The sequence below is a fragment of the Phyllostomus discolor genome, chromosome 5 (genome assembly GCF_004126475.2).
Source record: "Phyllostomus discolor isolate MPI-MPIP mPhyDis1 chromosome 5, mPhyDis1.pri.v3, whole genome shotgun sequence".
Taxonomy (NCBI): Eukaryota; Metazoa; Chordata; class Mammalia; order Chiroptera; family Phyllostomidae; genus Phyllostomus; species Phyllostomus discolor.
The window spans coordinates 156,564,564-156,583,415 of record NC_040907.2 but is presented as its reverse complement, the minus strand read 5'-3'; the positions used below and the strand labels follow the sequence as shown (position 1 = coordinate 156,583,415).

The 18,852-nt window shown below is 47.5% G+C and overlaps 1 protein-coding gene across 2 annotated transcripts in view; it reads right to left on the bottom strand.

The window, feature by feature from the left end:
* SORCS3 (sortilin related VPS10 domain containing receptor 3) overlaps nucleotides 1-18,852 on the bottom strand; it is a 551,877-nt gene that overhangs the window by 308,964 nt on the left and 224,061 nt on the right. For both annotated transcript variants that reach the window (XM_036027268.1, XM_028514086.2), the window contains exon 3: nucleotides 2,538-2,637. In XM_036027268.1, the coding sequence (XP_035883161.1) occupies nucleotides 2,538-2,637 (100 nt within the window). The remainder of the gene's footprint in view (nucleotides 1-2,537; nucleotides 2,638-18,852) is intronic.

Below are 18,852 nucleotides of genomic sequence, written 5' to 3'. Positions count from 1 at the left end.
GGCTGTGCTAAGAAGAGTTAAAACAGTCAGACATAGAGAAAAACAGCAAACACCAAAGGACACATAGTAGGAGTTTAACAGGCAACACACCTGATGAATGACTATCAAAATGGATGAACACAGGTGTGACCCTTTCATATACCACCTGGGAAGAGCCTCATGAAGACAGCTGATCTATCACCTACCTGAAAACATGATGAACTCTGTTGTGGTCCAGACGTAGGTCAGAGATCAGCACTGAAGGGCATCTGCCATGCGTCACATAACCACTTCCTGCTTCCCCCAAAGGGCATACCCCTTCTGTGATTCTGTCCCACCTGAAGTCACTGAGAGCCAGGAGACCAGCAGCCAACTCAGCCCCTAACGGCTGAGGGGCCTGGGTGGGATACACATCCGCTGTGGGCCTCAGCTGCCTTCCCAGTGAAGGGAGAGGGGACGGGGGAGAATTGAAAGAGATCACCCCTGACTCCGTTCAGTCAGGTTCTATCCTGTGTTCACCGTGGACATGGCACCAAGCCTTCAATCCAGGTCACGAAGCACGTGCCTTCCATGCCGGAACCAGATCACCCGTTCTGAAACCCTTGGCCGTGATTGTGGAGGAGGAAAGGGCACACCATGTGGTCTGAAGCAAGGAAGTCTGGACTGAGAACCAAGAGTGCCTGGCTCCAACCTGGCTCTGTCCTTACCTGACTGTAAAAGTGGGCTACTGTGACTTCCATTTCTCACCTGTTAGATGAGGCTACTGGAGTAGAAGAAAGATTCTTAAGCAAGACTCCATGAACATCTTTGGTCCACGGTGGGATTTGAGCTGTCTACAGACTCCTATAAATTGTTTTCAAATTTTGTGTGTTGAGGTATGTTTCTAGAAAGGAAGTCTAGAGCTTAAAATAAGTTTTGCAAAAGAGATGAAATTGAAAACAACAATGAATAACTGCTTATATTGGTGAAATCTATCATCTTTTCTGGCTCTAACATGTAATCATTCAAATAACAATACTGAAAAATATAAAAACGACAATGCTTTGGGACAAAGAAAAGAGAAACTACTCGGCTAGAACTAGTAATGGATGCCTAAACAGCTGTTCTGATGACCAGGATTTTGGCACCTGACTGGTGGGCGTGTTCTCAGGTGTGGGGACCCCTGGGGCAAGCTGGGTCTTTGGGTATCCATCACCAGCACTGGCCCAGGCATCGCCAGTTCTGCTTCCTCACTTTTGCTGGGGATATTTAGGGATCAGAGGTCATAGTAAGGTGAAGGGGTAGGGCTGGGAGTTGTGATGCTAAAGTTTTCCATCACAGCTGCTCTGCCTAAAGCGGCATAAATGATCATTCTAAGTCACCTCCTGGATTCCACTGAGTTGGAATTGGAGATCAGGGACGTTTGCACAATGGGCTGATGCTCACACCCAAGTTTAGCTCGCTGAAGAAAGGGTTTGCAAAGCCATTGGGGAAGGCACACCAGTGTGTAGGAGGAGAGCTTGGGAGTGCCATTCTCAGCCTTTCAGAAACACTGACATAGGTATTTTTATCCCCAGTATGTCTACTGGGGCGGGGTCAGGCCTGCCTCAGTTTCCAAACAGCAGTGCCTTCCTAGCTGGGAACAGATCACCTCTCCTCAAAGCCAATATATCAGACAGAATTCTCTTTCTAAAACTGGGCCCTGGCTGGTGTGGCTCAATGGACTGAGTGCCGGCCTATGAACCAAAGAGCTGATGGTTCAATTCCCAGCCAGGGCTGGGTTGTGGGCCAGGTCCTCTGTGCTCGAGAGGCAACCACATGATGTTTCTTTCCCTCTCTTTCTCCCTCCCTTCCCCTCTGTCTAAAAATGAATAAATAAACTCTTTAAAACTGGTCAATGTTTCATAGAACCCAGGCCCCCCTCTCCATGGCTAAAATCCAATTTTATGTGACTTCATCCATGTCCTGGCTATTACACCAAAAGGAAAGACAGAAAGGCATGAGGCTGGCAGAGCCAGGTCTGCTATTCCGGGCGTCAGAAGCAGCTCCAGATGGAGACGACGAATCCAGAGCTGCCTACCCTTCCCTCGGCCAAACCTAGACCAGCCAGAGGGAGACTAGAGAAGGACTCAGCCCTGGAGCCAAGCAGACCCATTCTCAAATCCTAGGCCTGTTCCTTAACACTGTCTAACCTCAGGCTAGAAAGCTATTGGGTACTTCATCTCTCCGAGTTTCAGTTTCTTTATCTACGAAATGGGGCAGCAACCATTTCTACCCCACAGATTCATTGTGAGGATATGTAAGATAAGGTGTGTGAAGCACTGAACAGCATCCTGGGCACGGAGCAGCCCCTCACATAATCATATAGTTTTACTGTTGTTGTTGTTGTTGTTGTTGTTATTGCTATTCCTACTATCAAGGCTACTGTTAGAATTAACAAAGTGTCTGTGACAGTCTTAGCATATAAAGCAGGCCCTCCATAAGCAATTCCAGGGCTCCTGTTTTTCCATAACTCCTGGCCCTGGGCAGCCTTGCCACCCCACAGGGGGTGCCCGGGACCCACTGACCCCTCCTCTTACCTTCCTTTTGTTGGTGGGATTGACGTACAGGTAACTGAGGACAGTCTTCAAACCCACTTTGTCGTTCAGCTTTTCATAGGTGGTGCCATAATCTGTGGATCTACAGGTGAGAAAGAAAGGCAAAGACTGTTTTAGATGGGGAGGGGGCTTTGTGTTTAAAGGGGAGCCGGTCTCTCCTCAGGTGACACGTTTGCCCCCAAATGACATGAGTGCTTACAAGTATTTCTCAGAGATAAAACGCCCCTTTAATTTTAGAAGAAGTCAGACGAATGCATCTGCTTACCACCTAAGCTCACTTGCCTTTGCCCCTGGCCCTTCTCAGAGGCCTAATTTCTGCCCTGTGTGCAGATGCAATGCAAAAGGAGCTGCCAGTCCTGCCCCTGGCCCACCACGCACAAGCCCAGCCTTCCTGTGCCTCTGGTTCTCTGCGTGGCACTGTGGTTCTCACAGGCAGGAGCAGTTGCAAGGAAGCCACAGAGAGAGAGAGGCCAGACTGTCTCCTGAGGTCACTGGGGCACAACCAACTTCACACCCCCTCCACTGAGCGTGAAGCAAGGGGGCCATCAGAGAGGCAGGATGTGCCCTGCCCAAGAGCTGGGGGAGACAGCAGCCAGATCAGGCCACACCAGCCAGAGACTGTGATGATTCCTGCAGGAGCATCGGTCAGGGCGCCAGTGTCACTGAACTGCTTGCCAGTAGTTCATCGTTCCACTTCCCCTGCCGAACACCCACTCCTCATTTGGGCCTAATCTGCAGGGCTCTGACCCTGTGGTAAAAGAGAGGACACAGGCCGGCCAGCTCCCAGGCTCCCTCCTGTCCACCTCGCCTTTCTGCAGTAGAGAAAGCTCAGCAGGTGCCAAACAGATTCAAGTAGCCAAGCTCCCGGCCACCTTTCACCTCCCACCCATACCCTCCCCCCAGCCACTCCACACATACCTCCCCCCTTTCCAAACTACCAGTATCACCAGGTTCGCACTCCCCCTCTCTGCCATCACCTTCCTTGGCTAGACTCATAAAACTCCCTCCACTGAGTCACGGAAGCCAGTTCATTTCCTCCAGAGTCAACGGACAGCACGGGAGCCTTCGTTCTGCCTCGGATCTCAGTTTCTGACTCTGGCTGTGTGCTGATGCCCGTGGTAACTACCCACCCCTGCCTTTTCCTTCCACCTTGACCCCCACCACCCCCTCAAACTCTAGTCTGTTCCTTCCCCGGACCACAGGTAGGCTTCATAAACCTGGTAGTCAAACTGTGATGACGTTTAAGGATTACCCCGACCCTCATCTAACCCGCCACATTCCCTGTCCCCAGACCCAACTTAAACCCCTACCCTCACTGCCATGAAGGCTTCACTAGCCTTCTCCCCAATGGCCGCTCCTCTCTATCCTCTGCTCCTGAACGAATGTCCCTACCCGTTATATGCCCAAGGCACACTAAATGCCTCTTTTCGACTCTTGAATATTGTCGTGATGAGTTTCTGTATGTTCTGTTTCACCAAGTTCAATGGTAAGCCCCTCAAGGACAAGGCACTGCAGAGAACACTGTGGCGAGAGGAAAAAAACGTGAACTTTGGGTATAGCAAAACCTCTCTTTCTTTCCCAGACCTGCAGCTCTCTGGTTCTATGACCATGTATAGGTTACTCAACCTGCTGGAGCCTCAAATTTCTTATCTGAAAAAGGGGGATAATTTAATCTCATGAGGTATTTGTAAGGATGCAAAAACAATACATGAGAAACCCCCTGAAGGGTGTAGGCTTACCAAAATGTTAAAAATAAAATTTGGAAAAAAAAGATATTCATTTCTCCTTTCCAGAAAAATGTACAGAATCAGGCCTTCTGCATCATGCACACTCAGCACAATTACTGAATAAAAAACAGTAATATCTCAAATCTTTCCCTAGGCTACTGGCTCCACATGGTCATTGGTTCTTGTAACTTTAACAATCAGTCTCCCACACAAACTCACTTCTTATCTTCTGTCTCCTGGCTGCCCTAGGCATTGGGAATCAGTCTCAATCTTTCTCTTTGCCTTTATCTCTCGACCCCAGCTCAGTCCCTAAGTCATAATGATTCTATCTCCTAAATAACTCAGACCTCTGGTCTTCCCATTCTCATGCCAGTGCTCTGGCTCAAGCATCATCCTTTTTGCCACATTCTCCCAACTGGATGCTCGTCTTACAACGTTGCCCTCCCACCATCCTCTGCGGCGCCATCGGGTTACATTTCAACCACCCAGATCTGTCCATCTCACCCCCTGCTGGCAATTACTGATTGCTCGCGTACTGTGAGATTGTACTTGCGAAGCTCAGTCTTGTAAAATCTGGCTTCCACCTCCCTTACTAGACTGATTTCCAGCTACTTGCTTCTCTGCCCCTTTCTCTGTGGCCTCGTTAAACTTTCCTGCATGTCTTGCATTTTCATCCCTCTCCATTTCTGCACACATCATTCCCTTTGCCTAACTGTCCATGCCCTTTCTCTTCTACTCAGTAAACTTCTCTCCAACCTTTAACACCCAACTCCAGTGTCACCCTCCTTCCAACAACCTAATCACAATTCCAGGTGTTGTTTTCAGACCATCCTGTACATATTTCTATTGTAGCCTTTATCCTACTCTTTTGGTCATTCTGATTTTACTCTGGGACCTCTTTCTTGACTACAGCTCCCTAAGGACAACAGCAGTTTCTTCTAAGGGCCCAGAGTCTTGCACCATGCCCAGTATAAAACAAACAGCAGGCACGTTGATTTTGCATCATTTGGCTCTGTCTTTATTTGCAGGTGTAAATGAGCATTCCCAAACCTACTCACAAGCACTCGACCAACTGCTAATATCTAGGGGCAACTCAACACATAGCCACATCCAGAAAACACACCTGACCACTTAGATGCTGCACAACTGGCACAGACTGTAAGGTCTAGCACAGCCTGGCACCAGAGGAGGATCTATTGAGTTCACTCGGACCAGCATTAAGGTTAAATGACAAAGCACCCTGAGCTCCCACCCTACCCAGGGCACGGGAGGAGACAGAACACAGTCTCTAGAGGCTGCCACTTGCATACTTTATTAACCCAAATAAAACATGAATTGCTTCTTAATTGTCTACTTCTGAAGGCATAAAGACATCATGGTGTGGGGAAAGAATATTGAACCTGAGTCTGGGAATCTAGAATCTAAAAGTGAACCTGAAATGTACTCAAGGTGTCAGCCTGGACAAGCTGGCTCTCTTAGCCTATAAAGAAAAATGTATTCTGACACTTGTTAAAATGGCAAGGCAGACTTCATCCAGGACTACTGCAGTGGGGTTTGCAGCAGGAGAGAGAAATTGGGTCCAACCCCAAAGACCACAAGGAACTTTCAGTCCAAGAAAAGGGTGAGGGTCAGCAGATAGACATGACTAAGAGGGTAGGGAAATTCTTTGCCAAACTGATCAGGCAGGATTTTTGCTGAAGACAGGCCAGGGTGCTCAGGCCTCACCTGGGGCCTGGTGGAGTTGAGGAGTTTGGTCAGGTATCGAGCATGAAGAGATAGGGAGGGTCCCCATATCTCAAGGGGATCTGGCTGAACTGACTGAGCCTGCAGGACTCTTGCTAAAAATTGGGCTCCTGAGGGCATACCCAAGGACAGGGCCTGGCTGAAAAGGGCTCAGAGGACCCTGACTAGAGTTTGTTCAAGAAGAGAATCTTTGTCAAGCTCCAATTCCATCATCAACACAAGAGGTTTAACTCGGATAGTCATAAAGCTCCTTCTGGACTTGAAATCGTATTATCCCACCGACACAGTACTAAGCTGTTTTCCATCTAGTGGTTTTTCCTCCTACTATATATAACGTCTTATTTATCAGAGCTAAATTCTCAGGGCTCCCTGCATGACGGTGTCACAACAAATTCCCTTCCAGAATCCAAGCAGCCCGCATCAAAGGCGGTGTGTTCCGCACCACACACAGCTCCTCTTTCCACAAGCTGCACAGCAGCTTCACACGGGCTTTACTTTTTCCAAAAGTGGCTGCTGAGGGTAGACACTTCCCAACACAGGGCACTCCACGTCCCAGCTTCCTCCACACCCACGGCAGCTTCTGCTCCTTCGGCTGACAGAAACAAGTTTCACTCACTGAAGACACACCTCAAGGAGCCAGCAGGTCAACGGAACCTGAGGCAGCCTGGACTCCGTCTTTCCCAGCAGGAACCCCGCACACCTCATGGACCACAGAGTTCTGTAGGCCCCCTTTGCCTGGGGGCAGGGGCAGCTGGCAGAGAGGCCTGAGCCCCACGGAAGAGGCGGCTGTGCCTGGAGAACTCACTTCTACAAGAAAGCAGACCATCCTCCCTCTGCCTTGTGACTCCAGACCTTTGCCCGGGTGGTCACTTCGAGGAAATGGCCTCATCTTCCCAATTTTAAAGCCAGCCTCCCAAATTTGAACACCAGGCTAACATGTTCAGAAATGTTCCGAAAGGTGGAACCATCACACACATGCTTGAAGCACCCACCAGGGGCCTCGCACGATGTTGGTGACCATTTTGAACAGCTCAGGACACAGAGCTCACCTGGAAGACAGCAGGTAAGATGCGCGCGGCCGCTGGGCTTTCAGCCTCTGTGCCTTGGCTCAGGTTACTCCAGTTGCAGGAGGTTATTCCACGGCTGTGTGTGTGTGTGTGTGTGTGTGTGAGTCCCTCTCTCTTTCTTTCCTTCTGTCTTTTTAGGAATTATTTGCAGCACACACAAAAAAAGCATAATGAGATGCCAGTCATATGCCCACTACTAGATTTAATGAATATCTGTATCATAAACTACCTTTGTGAAGTTTTACATTTACATAAATCTTATCTTTCATAATATATGTCCTGAGGCTTGCTTGTTTTGTGCCCAACATTCAGTTTTGGGATTTATCCATGCTGACACAGCCGCAATTCATTCATTTAAACTGCTGTAGAGCGCTGCAGCTTGTGAATAAACCACTGTCTATTCATCTTTCAATCACTGATAAATATTTTTTCTTTTAAAATTTGCGACTATAGACAATGTTTCAATGAACACTCTCGACCACGGCTTCTTGTGCATTGGTGAAGAAAAGGGTTTCTGGGCAGATACGGCTGCTTCGAACTGTATGTCTGAGTTCTACTTTGCTGAAAATGTTGACAAAATTTTCTCCAAGGGAGCTGGACCTTCAAAGAGATATTCCCTTGGTCTCCAGTTCCAACAACTTGGGAGTTTTAATCCCAGGACTTGAGTTCACAGCTCTGGTGTGTCTGGTCCCAGCTGTCTGTCTGTCCAGAGTCCTGATGTCCGAGTGCCTGAACCCAGCCCTCTGCTGGGGCCCTGAATCCCGGCCTCGTGAGCGCTGCACCACACCTGGCTTTCCCCTTTGCGTCTCTGCAGGCAACCCACTCTGTGGCTCCTCCACCTGAACAACCTGCTGGCCACCCGGCTGGACCTCCCGGCTGCCAGCTGCTCGCACCCTTCCCCACGTGCCTGATGCTCACTGGTCCCCTCCCAGAGGAGGACGGGTCTCTGCCAAGACCTGACTCCTGTTCTGAGCCCTTCAAGTATTTGGGGACCCTTGTCCCATCCTGACAGGCCTCAGAAAAGCCTCAGCGTGTAGTGGGTACATTCTGGGAGGTGCATTCTGGGAGGGCCGCCCCAGCCTAGTCTGCCAGAACCCTGGCTGTTCCCCAGGGCCACTGTCTCAATGGTAATTTCCAGAGCTGAGCTGTGAATATGTTACATTTATCCCCCCAGCAAGCTCCCCGTCCTCTAGTGAGCTTCTGGTGGGGGGAGGCTGATGGCAACAAGCATATGGGCTGCTATTTTTAAAGTAAAAGAACAGAAAAGAAACCTTCCAGCCAACGCAGCCAAGTCAGCTTCCCGGTAGAGCTGAGCAGAAGCTCCACACCCCCGTTCCCAGTGCCGCGTTCCTGCCAGAGGTGAGAGGACGCGGCTCGGCCCTCCGCCAGCTCCCGGCGGGCCCACCAGATGTTCAGGGCTGGGCTGGGCACCGCTCCGCTCATCCAGCCCGAGCCTTCTCCTCCTTCACTGCCGGGCTCCCCAGCCCCTCCTCCTTCCCTCACCAACTCTTGCTCTGAGAAAAAAAACTGAGGAATTACAAGTCTTTTACGCTTTCATTTTCTCATCTGTTTTTTCCCTCCTCTCGGGGGTGCCCTTCTGGGTGGTGTAACCTACAACTAGCAAACAGCCACAGTCATGACACTTCCTTTCCTGTTAGCACATTTATTTTTGTTTTGCTCATTTCTTAACATGCGTCTATCCACGATCTATCCTGGCCTGGCCCGTGTGCCAGGCATCAGGCTTTGGTGTTCCTTTCTGGACAATTATAAACGGCTCTAGCTTAGGTTAGCAAGCTTTTTTTTTTTTCCTGTAAGAGAGCCAAATAGTAACCATTTTAGGTTACGTCAATCTCTGCCACAACCACTCCACTCTTCCCCTGTAGCTCAAAATAAGCCAAACACAATACAGAAATGAATGAATGTGGCTTAATCAAACAGCAGTTACAAAAGGAGGCAGTGCATAACTTCCCAGCCACCACCCCATCCCGTTGCGACAACCGTCACTGCTGTCTGCACCCCCGGCCCAGCGCCTCACTCTGCCTTTGTCTGAGAGACAACTTCCCAAGACTCCTGCCGGGGTCGCCGGGTCGCCGGTGACCCGGCTCCCACCTCCCCACCTGGCTGCAGTGTCAGGTCCAAATGCCTGCTGCCGAGGCCTGGCGTTGGAAGCTTCCGAAGCCTACCCACTTTACCTCCCATTTGTCACTCTCCCATTGAGTTTGTGGCTGGCGACCGTCCAGAGTTTCTCCTGATTAACTCCCAGCTCCAGCACTAATTCCATCGCGGAGACTCTTCCTACAACTCCAGCCCACACCTCCCTCCGCGCTTACACCAACAGCACCTTGGAGTTCCCCGTTTAGTCTCTGATTACGCGTATGTGCTTCTTTTCAGCAATTGCTAAAAACGCCTTAGAAGTAAAATAACATATGAAACGTGTTTTGAATCTCTGAAACTGCAGAGCATAGCTCTCAGCAGAGAAAACGGGGAAGACTGGAGCAGCGTGAAGACAGTGAGAACTAGGCGTGAGGGCGGCCACTCCTCTGACCCTGGGCCCAGACGACAGGGTGCTGTCACGAGGACTCAGTGAGGAGCAGTGAGACGCCTGGCCTCGCATCCGATAAAAGCCCTGGTTCTGTGAATGCTTGTGCCTGTCATTTTTATGAATAGCACAAACTGTAGGGCAATCACCTTGGGGTTTTTTCTTTGATTTATACGCCTTAACCTTAACAGGGGGTGATGCACATTGATGTCCAATATATCACTAACGAATCTTTGGACACTGCTTGCCATTGCCCCCACGAAAGTACAATATGGCCCAGCTGCCTGCGAATCAAAAGACAGAACCATGCTTCTGAGTGTCAGGCCGTGGGAAGGACCCACCAGCAATTCCCCCAGAGAATGTTCCACTGACAGTCAACAGTCAAAGCCCATAGGTGACTGGGGCTCTGGAGTGTGGTGAGCCACAGCCCGTTCCGAGGTCAGGGTCAAGAGTGTCCACGGCACACCACTGGCAGCTCCAGACCGATGGCTACCCAGAGAGTCTTTATGATTAAAATGGGAAAACCATTCACACTCCCCTCTGGCCTATTCCACTCCTCATCTCAGGGAAAATGCCTAAAGCCACATTAATGGTACCTTTGCAATGGCAGGAGTCCAGCCTGACCACAGATAACCAGCCAGATAACTACTTTCAGACCTCACGCCAAAACAAGTGATTTAAATAGCTTTATCCTCCAAGTGGGTTGTGATCCCACTCTCTGCTTCTGAAAAACCATAGGCAGGCCGATGCCAAGGCAGAGGCTCATGAAGCTGTCCATGACCTCTCATGTTATCAGACTCCTCAGCTGCATTATCTAAGTCTCATAATGAGAGGCACAGTGATACAGGGTAATTAATTTATCTCTAGGTCCTCCTGCCCTGGCTACTTGAATGCGAGCCATCACTGGGTTCCAAGTGCAGAAAATTAGAGGTAGGCTAGCTCTGAAAACCAGATCATGCAAAAGTCATGGTTTATTGCAGATAAAACGTACAACCAACAGGTGTGTGGGGGGCGGGGCGGTTGGCCAAACATTCAACTCCTTGGTCTTTCTCACTGTTATCTCATCTGTCCTCACTGAAGAGTCCCGGTTCAGACAATTGGGTTGTTGGGTTCTTATCATGAGAATTTAAAATGTCCAAGATCTCAGTCCTATCAGCCAAGAGGCCTGTTTGTGTCATACAGGTGAGGGGAGGAAAGAAATCCTCCAGGAGGGGAAAAAAAAAGCAAGAGCAGACCCCCCAAGAAGATGTGACAGCCCATAGTTCACTGCACCTTTGTTCATGAACGTGATGGAATGGCAATGATTAGGGGAAAGGCTAAATACAATATAATGTATTTTACTGTGTAATAGCATTAAAAATATAGATACCAAAGTTATTGATCTGGCAATATCTCTAAAACATATTACTAAATGAAAAAGGGTACGGAATAATAATATATTAAATATACAAACAGTATTTCCAGACAAAACAAAACATATTTCCATTAGGTTTACATGTGTGTACAAAACACATTTTAAAAATTCTAGAGGAATACACAAATAATCAGTGATAGAAGTCAACTCTGGGTAGGAGACAGGGTGGGGTGGGGTGGCTATAGGGACTTGAGTTTATTCGTACTGCTGCAATGTTTTAAAACAAAACCGTATCAATGTATCACTCCTGTAGTTAAAAATAACAGCAATAAAATGGATTGTTACTGAGCAGTTACAATGCAGATCAGTAAATTAACACATCTGTAGAGGAACTCTATTACGGATAAGTATTTGTATTCAAAAAGGCAGCCCAACATAATCATAAGAGGATTCATTTCAGAGTTAAGCAGATTTTGTTTCAAATCCAGCCTGTGGAACCTCAGGCTAATTACATAAGTCTCATGTTTCGTATCTACTCAATGGGAATATAAATACTGCCTTCGTAGGATTACGGTGAAGCTGAAATAGCCCTAATTTCATGGAGTTCACTGTCAGCTGTTGGGAGACCCCAGAGAGGAACAACCAAGTGATCACTGGAGGGGAAACCGCCCCATACATTGCTGGGCAGACGGCAGCCGAGCTACAGTTACATAAGCAACAGTGAACGCGAATGCCATCTCGGTCCCACCCCCTCAGCAGCACGCCTCCAAAAGGCATGAGGGAAGACGGAGGGGTTGCTCCTGGCAATCAGAGTTGGCTTCCAGCAGGTAGCCACACTGGCGATTTAAAATCCAGAGAAAACAGACTCCCCTTTTTTCACTAAGTTTCCTCCAGGAAAAAATAAATAATAATAATGAGGCATGCATTGCAAGGTTCTGGACAGTCTTAACAAGGCATCTCTGCCTGGGGAGTGGATGTTTACCATTTCCCCTTAAAATTACATGCAGCCAGTTGTGTCCGTCTGACAGGCACGCAATTATGTCTGTCTGTGCACATCCAGAAACCCCAGGATAAAACGGGCAGCTGCCTAATGGAGAGGTGTGAGCTGATGGAGCGCCCTCAGACCATCTCTCTCACCGGAGAAGCCAAATTGGATGCCCCATTCATCCATAAAATCTTCTTCTTCTCAGGGATAAGCACAGTGCCTTGTAAGAGGTAGCCACTCAATACATTAATTATTTTGTCAATTAATTCGGGTCTATCCCTCCTGGGAGCAGTCAGCCTGGAGACAGCAGACTGTCTCCTTTCGCAGCTACTCTGCTCCACGAGGCCTCTCTCCTCTCCTGTCTCTGGTCTCCTCGCGCTCAGCGTCTGTGTGTCTCTCGGGGAGCTTTGTGCTCGCACTCGGGAAGATACGTCTCCTCTTCTGCTGTTGCTTTATGTCATTACTTAGCTTTATGTACACCAGGCTTCTTTGTCCAGGTAGTGTAAGTTCCCTGAAGTCACGGGAGCACCTTAGATGTCTCCTTTAACCCCTAAAGCACGCTGAACAATGCCAGGGAGAGCACACACCAAAGTGAGCCTATGCGTTCCAGGGACTGAAAGCGTCACACTCAGACAGATCCCCTCCTGACGGTGCAAACGTGCCGTGGTGGGAGACTAACGGCAAAGCAGACGGTCCCCCGCACAGCGCTGGGACGTCAGTCATCCCACCGGTTACTCGGGGGAGAGAGAAGACTAAGCTCTTCCAACACCTGACATCTCTCAGCCCAGGAAAAAAAAAAATAAAAAGAGGAAATCCCCAGATACCACAGAGGGAGTTGCAGCTCTCTGATTTGAGGTTCCCAGGCCAGAGTCACCCCATCTCCTCATGGACCCAGAGGCCTGAATGCTCCTTTATCTCTTTCTTTTAACTCAATAGACTGATGGCTATGCTCCCTGCACCAGGCCAGTTGCATATTATCTCAACAATTGTCCTGTTGGATCCGCATTATATATCCCAAATGCTCTTGACGAGAGGCTAGAGCTGCAGGGGTGAAACCCAATCCCACTCTTTGTAAAGCTTCCTTTTGAAAGGTTCAGTAGGAAAAAGAAACGGGCTTATTCTCAAGTCACAGAGGGTCCTTTAAACCATCACTGCGGCCCTTAGAGGACTGCTCCTCTGAGAGCTGAGGCTGCACTCACCTGACACCCCCAGGCGGCAGGGGCTGGCTCCGAACACTGGTTCCCTTGGCCTCAGCTACAATCGCTGCTGTACTGCAGGGTCATTTAGGAGATAAAAGTGCGGAACGTTTTATGGCAGAAATATTATAAAATTTGAAAATGGTAATTTCTAATATAGACATCACATCAGTCATACAGAGAAAAACTCAGTTACTATTTTGGTGTGTCATTTCTCTAATCTGTGTGCAGGTGTGTATCTATAAAATTTGGTGTTTTGCTTTTTCACTTAACATAATATTTTAAGCATTTCCCCATGCTGTTAAATAGTCTTTCAAAAAGTCATTTTAAAAGCGTTACAACATTCCAGTGTATAAATATAGCATAATTTACTTTAACTCTCTATTTGGCCAGTTAGTTTGTTTCTGGCCAAATTTTTATATGAAATAAAGTAGTGTGTATTCTTCTACATAAATCCTTGTATGTATATTTATTTGTTTCCTTAGACTAAATTATTATAAGGGCAATTATTAGTTCAAAGGGTAAAAACTGCCATTAAGTCTCTAGTTATAAACTGTATTACATAAACATTCTAGTGAGTTCGTATTCCCGCTAAAAATATATGAGCACACCATTTTTCCTGCATGTTTGCCAACAGCAGGCATTATCATTTTGAAGTTTCCAGACACAGGCATTCTAAGACACCCAAACAATGTACACTTTGGCATGGAAGCATGATAAACATATGTGCAATACTAACTGTGTCTTCACACCAGACTTTTGTGATGGAGGACCCCTTCACGCTTATCAAAATGACTGAGGACCCTAAGAAATTTAATTCACATGCTGTATCAATATGTAATGTTTTAGAAATTATATCTGATACAATTTCATAATACCTATTAATTCATTCAAAAATAATAACACACATAACATAATTTTATGAAAATTTGTTTTGGAAAATACAGTTTCCAAAACAAAAACAATTTAGTGAGAAAGAATGGCATTGCTTTACTTTTTTTGTAAAGTCTTTCATATCTGGCTTAAAAGACTGCTGGATCCTCATCTATTTCTACATTTAATCTGTTACGAAATAACAGCATAAAACATGTAGCTTCTATAAAATTCCACTGTACTCTTGAGAAAAATGAGACTTTAAAAGGGCAAATAACAGTTTAGTATTTAGTAGAAAACAGTTTTGACTTCCTGAACCTCCTGGAAGGGTGCTGGATGAGTCCCAGGGTCCCAGGACCTCACCTGGAGAACTACCCTTGCAGGTCAAACAACAGCTGGACCCCAAGAAGACTGCAACTTACAAAAAGTTCGCGTGTGTTTTCAATTCAAAGGTCTGGTTGTCTCACAGATCTCCCCTCCCTCCCAACGTCCTTCTTCTCCGGATCCCTTAAAGTTCAGCCCAGCCTGCTGTGCGAGGCTTCCTCTCCCACCCTTGCCCTCCAGCGACCTTTCCTGTCTCCGACTCCCTGCTGCTTCCACATCAGGGCAGCACAATTGGCCTGAACCTCTGATTTTCATTGTCTCTTGTCCCCACCAAAACTATAAGCTTCTTGAGGTCAGGGATCAAGCCTTTGACATATACTTGGGCTTAGTAATTGATTTCTCGGAAAAGTGTCGCCCTGAATCACTGTGGCATTTAAGTAACTGACATGTGTATGCTGCTCTATACCAAACATTTTCCCTTGAAATAGTTCATTGAATTCTCACAATGACCCTTTGACATAGGTATTTTATCTTGGTCCTGAAAACGAGGGAACAGAGAGTCAGAGGCCTTCGGTGACAGAGCGGGAGCTGGAGCTCAGGCCAGGGTCACCCAGACCCCACGTGCTCAGCTGCAGGGCCCGGTTGTTTATGTAAGCCGTGGTCACCGAGCAGCCGCTTCACAGAGTGCCACGTGGTCGGGGTTTCACCTCCTCATCCTCTCAGGGGATCCCCAAGGGGATCTCCTCCACGAGGAGGCATTGCAGATATTACAAAGGAGTGTGTTTGACGTCAAAATTAAGCTAAAATTCTCACTCTCCCATCAACTAGCAACGTAACACTGAGCAGGCTACCTTCCCTTCCTGGGCCTCGGTGTCCCCATCTCTAATACAGGCCACCAGTCAGGGTTGTTGGGAAAATCCAGTGCAGCGCAAGAATCAGCTTCGTTCCTGGATATCCTTCCATTCCTTCCCAACGCCATCTCCCCACGGTTCCTCACGTCCCCTCCGGAAAACAGGAAACGAAGAGAGGTGCTTGCTGCAGTCTGAGCAATCACTCGAACAGAAAATATTTTATCCCAGGCCCCTTGGTCTAGGGTTTTGGGAGCATAAAGGCTACAGGATCCTAGGCCAAAAGTAACACTGGAAAGAGAGGACAGTCATCCCCTCTTTTTATCAAAAGACACTCATTGCCCACCCATGTGAGATCATCTATAGGGGCCGTGGCTCTAGAAGCAGACCCCCCAGAACATACACAGACATTCCTCAGACCCATGTCCTCTCAGAGGTGGGTTGTCCCCCGGAGGGAAAACAGTGCTCAATTAGGCAACTGAGGCGCTAAGAAGAGCCAGATCCCTGACTGGCAACAGAGTGTCTCTCAGCCCATTAACAAACACGAGCCCTGGCAGTAACATAATACTACTGACGGTCTCCAGTGGCTCCTACTTAAGCATACAGCAAGCCTGTAAGTTCTGGTCTGTTGGGTTTCCAGATTCTTGTTGTTACAGACACTCCTTGTTTATAATCCAAAACAATGCTTCACAGTTTGATTACTCTCCTCCTTTGTAAAATAAGAGGGCTGGAATTAATGTTCTCCACAGTCTCTGCCGTCTCCAATCTTTTGTGCATCTTATCAAGCTCCAAATGGTTTCTGTGTGCTTCCAAAATGCAGATCTATGCTCCAAGGATGAAAATCTGCCATCACCGAGGGCCACCAAGGTTCTGCAAAACTGTCAAAGCCAGAGCACATCGCTGGAATAAGTGTCTAGCTTCTCAAGGGTCTATCAACCTAGGGATCACCTAATCTAGGCACCTATGGGTGTGCTGTCAGAAAAAATCTTTGTGCGACAAGGCCATCTTTCACTGAATAACCAGAAAGGAGGGCATGAGTGTGTCCTAAAGGCCGAAGGATGAAGCACGTCATTTTAAATCTAAACCACCAGGAAATGATGGCAAAGTAACAAAGCACATACGTGATATAGCTCCTGGAGAAATTAGAGGAGAGGGAGAAGCTTGAATAGAGAAATGATAATTAGAAGAAAAGGGACTCAGGGATACAATTCAGTAAAAATCTGTGAAGAAAAGGGCTCTACAGAGCCCCTAGTGTCCATTACTTGGCACTATTTTTAATAAACAAATAAATAAAGGATACATGAGTAGGAGGCAACTGGACCAAACACAGTAGGATAGTGGAGTGGTTCAGTGCCTAGGTTTTGGAATCAGAGACATGGTGATGTCAAGGCCTGACTCCACATGCCTCGCTGACTATGTGATCCTGGGCAGGTCAGTTAACCACTTTGAACTTTAGTTTTCTCATCAATAAAATAGGTGCCACTATCTAAACTAAGCACCTCACAGGTTTGAGAAGTCAGTGAAGAACTCAATGAGAACTCAGTGAGGAAGTGAACATAAAGCACTTACCACACTGTCACACTGGGAACCGCCCTGCCTAGTTTCAGAAGCTGTAAGCCCTCCCCCCACCCCACCCATGGCTAAGGCTGAGTAAAAAGACCTTGGGACCACAAGCCACTAAGTAGACAAAAACTTATCCCCTCTCTCATATCCCCCTGCTTGGCCTGGTCAGATGACTGGTTAGCCAATGGCGGGTAAGATTCCTCAAGGGAAGAATAATCTAAGACAGGCACAGTCATGAAGGGGTCATCAGAGAAGGACTTAGGGGACTATAGAAAGGGGGTGATGGACCCTCACCTTCCAGGTTTGTCATAGCCTGAGTCCACATTCCATCCGTAAAAAGTCTCATAATCTCCTGGCTGCCCAAATCCCCCACCTGATTTAGGCCTGAAACAATGCCGGAGGGTGGTGCAGCCTTGTGTAGGACTAGGTGGTTCCTGGGGGCGATCAGGCCTCAGAAAGAATGCATAAAATCCCTCAAAACCTGTTTTGCTAAGAATACCCTCAATGTAAATGTTAAGGGTCCAGGCATAAAATGAGTTTGTTTCCCAAAGTTTTATGGCCCTTTGATATCACTCTATCTGACCCTGACTCAGAATAAGCTCTTATAGTCCTTTGAATGGTATCTACTCCTTGATCATTACTGCCTGACAATGACTGATGAGCTTTACGTATGCCCTGTATTCCTACACAAACTAAACCCAATAAAAGCCCATTGAGAAAGAGGCTTGAGGCCCTTCTCCTCTGAGAGATTGACCACCTTTCCTTCCCAAGCACATCATGTCTTGGTAGATTTATTCTCATCTGCGGCGGCTGGGGAAGCTCTGTGGGACAGAGCCTCCCCACACCGTCAGGCATATTACAGATTCTGAATAAATGATAGCTGTAATCAATATGATGATGATGATGAAGAAAATAACAATGATGCAAACAATGACATTAGTGCTAGAAGAGCTCAGAAAAAAAGGAAGACTCCACAGAAGGGGTGAGTTTTAAGGAAAAGGCAGAGTATTAGGAGACAAAAGGAAGACAAAGAGCATGTCCAAAGGCTTGGGACTTGAACCATGAAAGTATGTTTAGAAGATTATTAGGAGATGGGCCAGGCCTGAAAGATATGTTCTTACACAGTCGTTAGAGGAGACGAGTCTAGATATGGTGAATATCTGCTAAAGAGCAATGGGGGCCCCAGAGGTTCTTGAACACGTTAGGGACATGGTAGAAGCCTGTTTGGAAAGACTCATCTGTCAGTGCTGTTGTATGATGGATTGGTGGAGTATATTCTCCTGAAGGTAGAAAGACTTAGGAGGAATCTATCTCACTAACCTAATGACAGAGGGCTGTAAGAAATGAAAGACACACAGAGAAGAAGCATAATCTGTTTATTGGCCATGGGGCAGAGATGCAGGAGAAGGGTCAGGCAAAGCTACCTTGAAGATTCCAAGCCTGAGTGCCAAAGAGAGTAGTGTTACCATTGACAGAAACAAGAGTAGAACTAAGATCTCTGGAACAGATTATAAATTGAGTTCGAAGTCAAAGAAAAACATTTTAGGCTGAGGTCCCTAAAATTAGAGCCCAAGTCTGTGATTTGGAAGCTCGAGAATTATTGAGGGAGTGCTTAGTCCAAACCTAACAGGAGTGAGGGAAGCAACTTAAGGGAAGGAACAGCAGAAAGCAAGGGTGTGGTTCCAGATCACACCGGATCCACAGGGGAGCTGTGGTGCATGACTCTCACCACTGACTTGGCCCATTCGAAGGCAAGGGGACAGGCCTCTGTGCCAGTTACTGGCCATCCCAAATGTGAGAAAGAGTGGTGACCTCTACAGAAGATCACCATGTCTCTTGTAGCAGTAACAGGTAAGGGAATGTTAACCTAAGGCTTGGCACATAACACTCAACTGATGCCTTTTATTACTATTATGAGTGTCAGCATTAAGAAGGTGGCAGGACATCTAACATATTTGGTGCAGGAAAGAAAACAACTTGAGCAAGCACAGTTCTCCGTCCCTGCACAACCCCTGTCCTGGAGTGCAATCCACCTCCCTTCCACTTCCTGACCTTCTTTGTGTAGCAGCAGAAAGCTA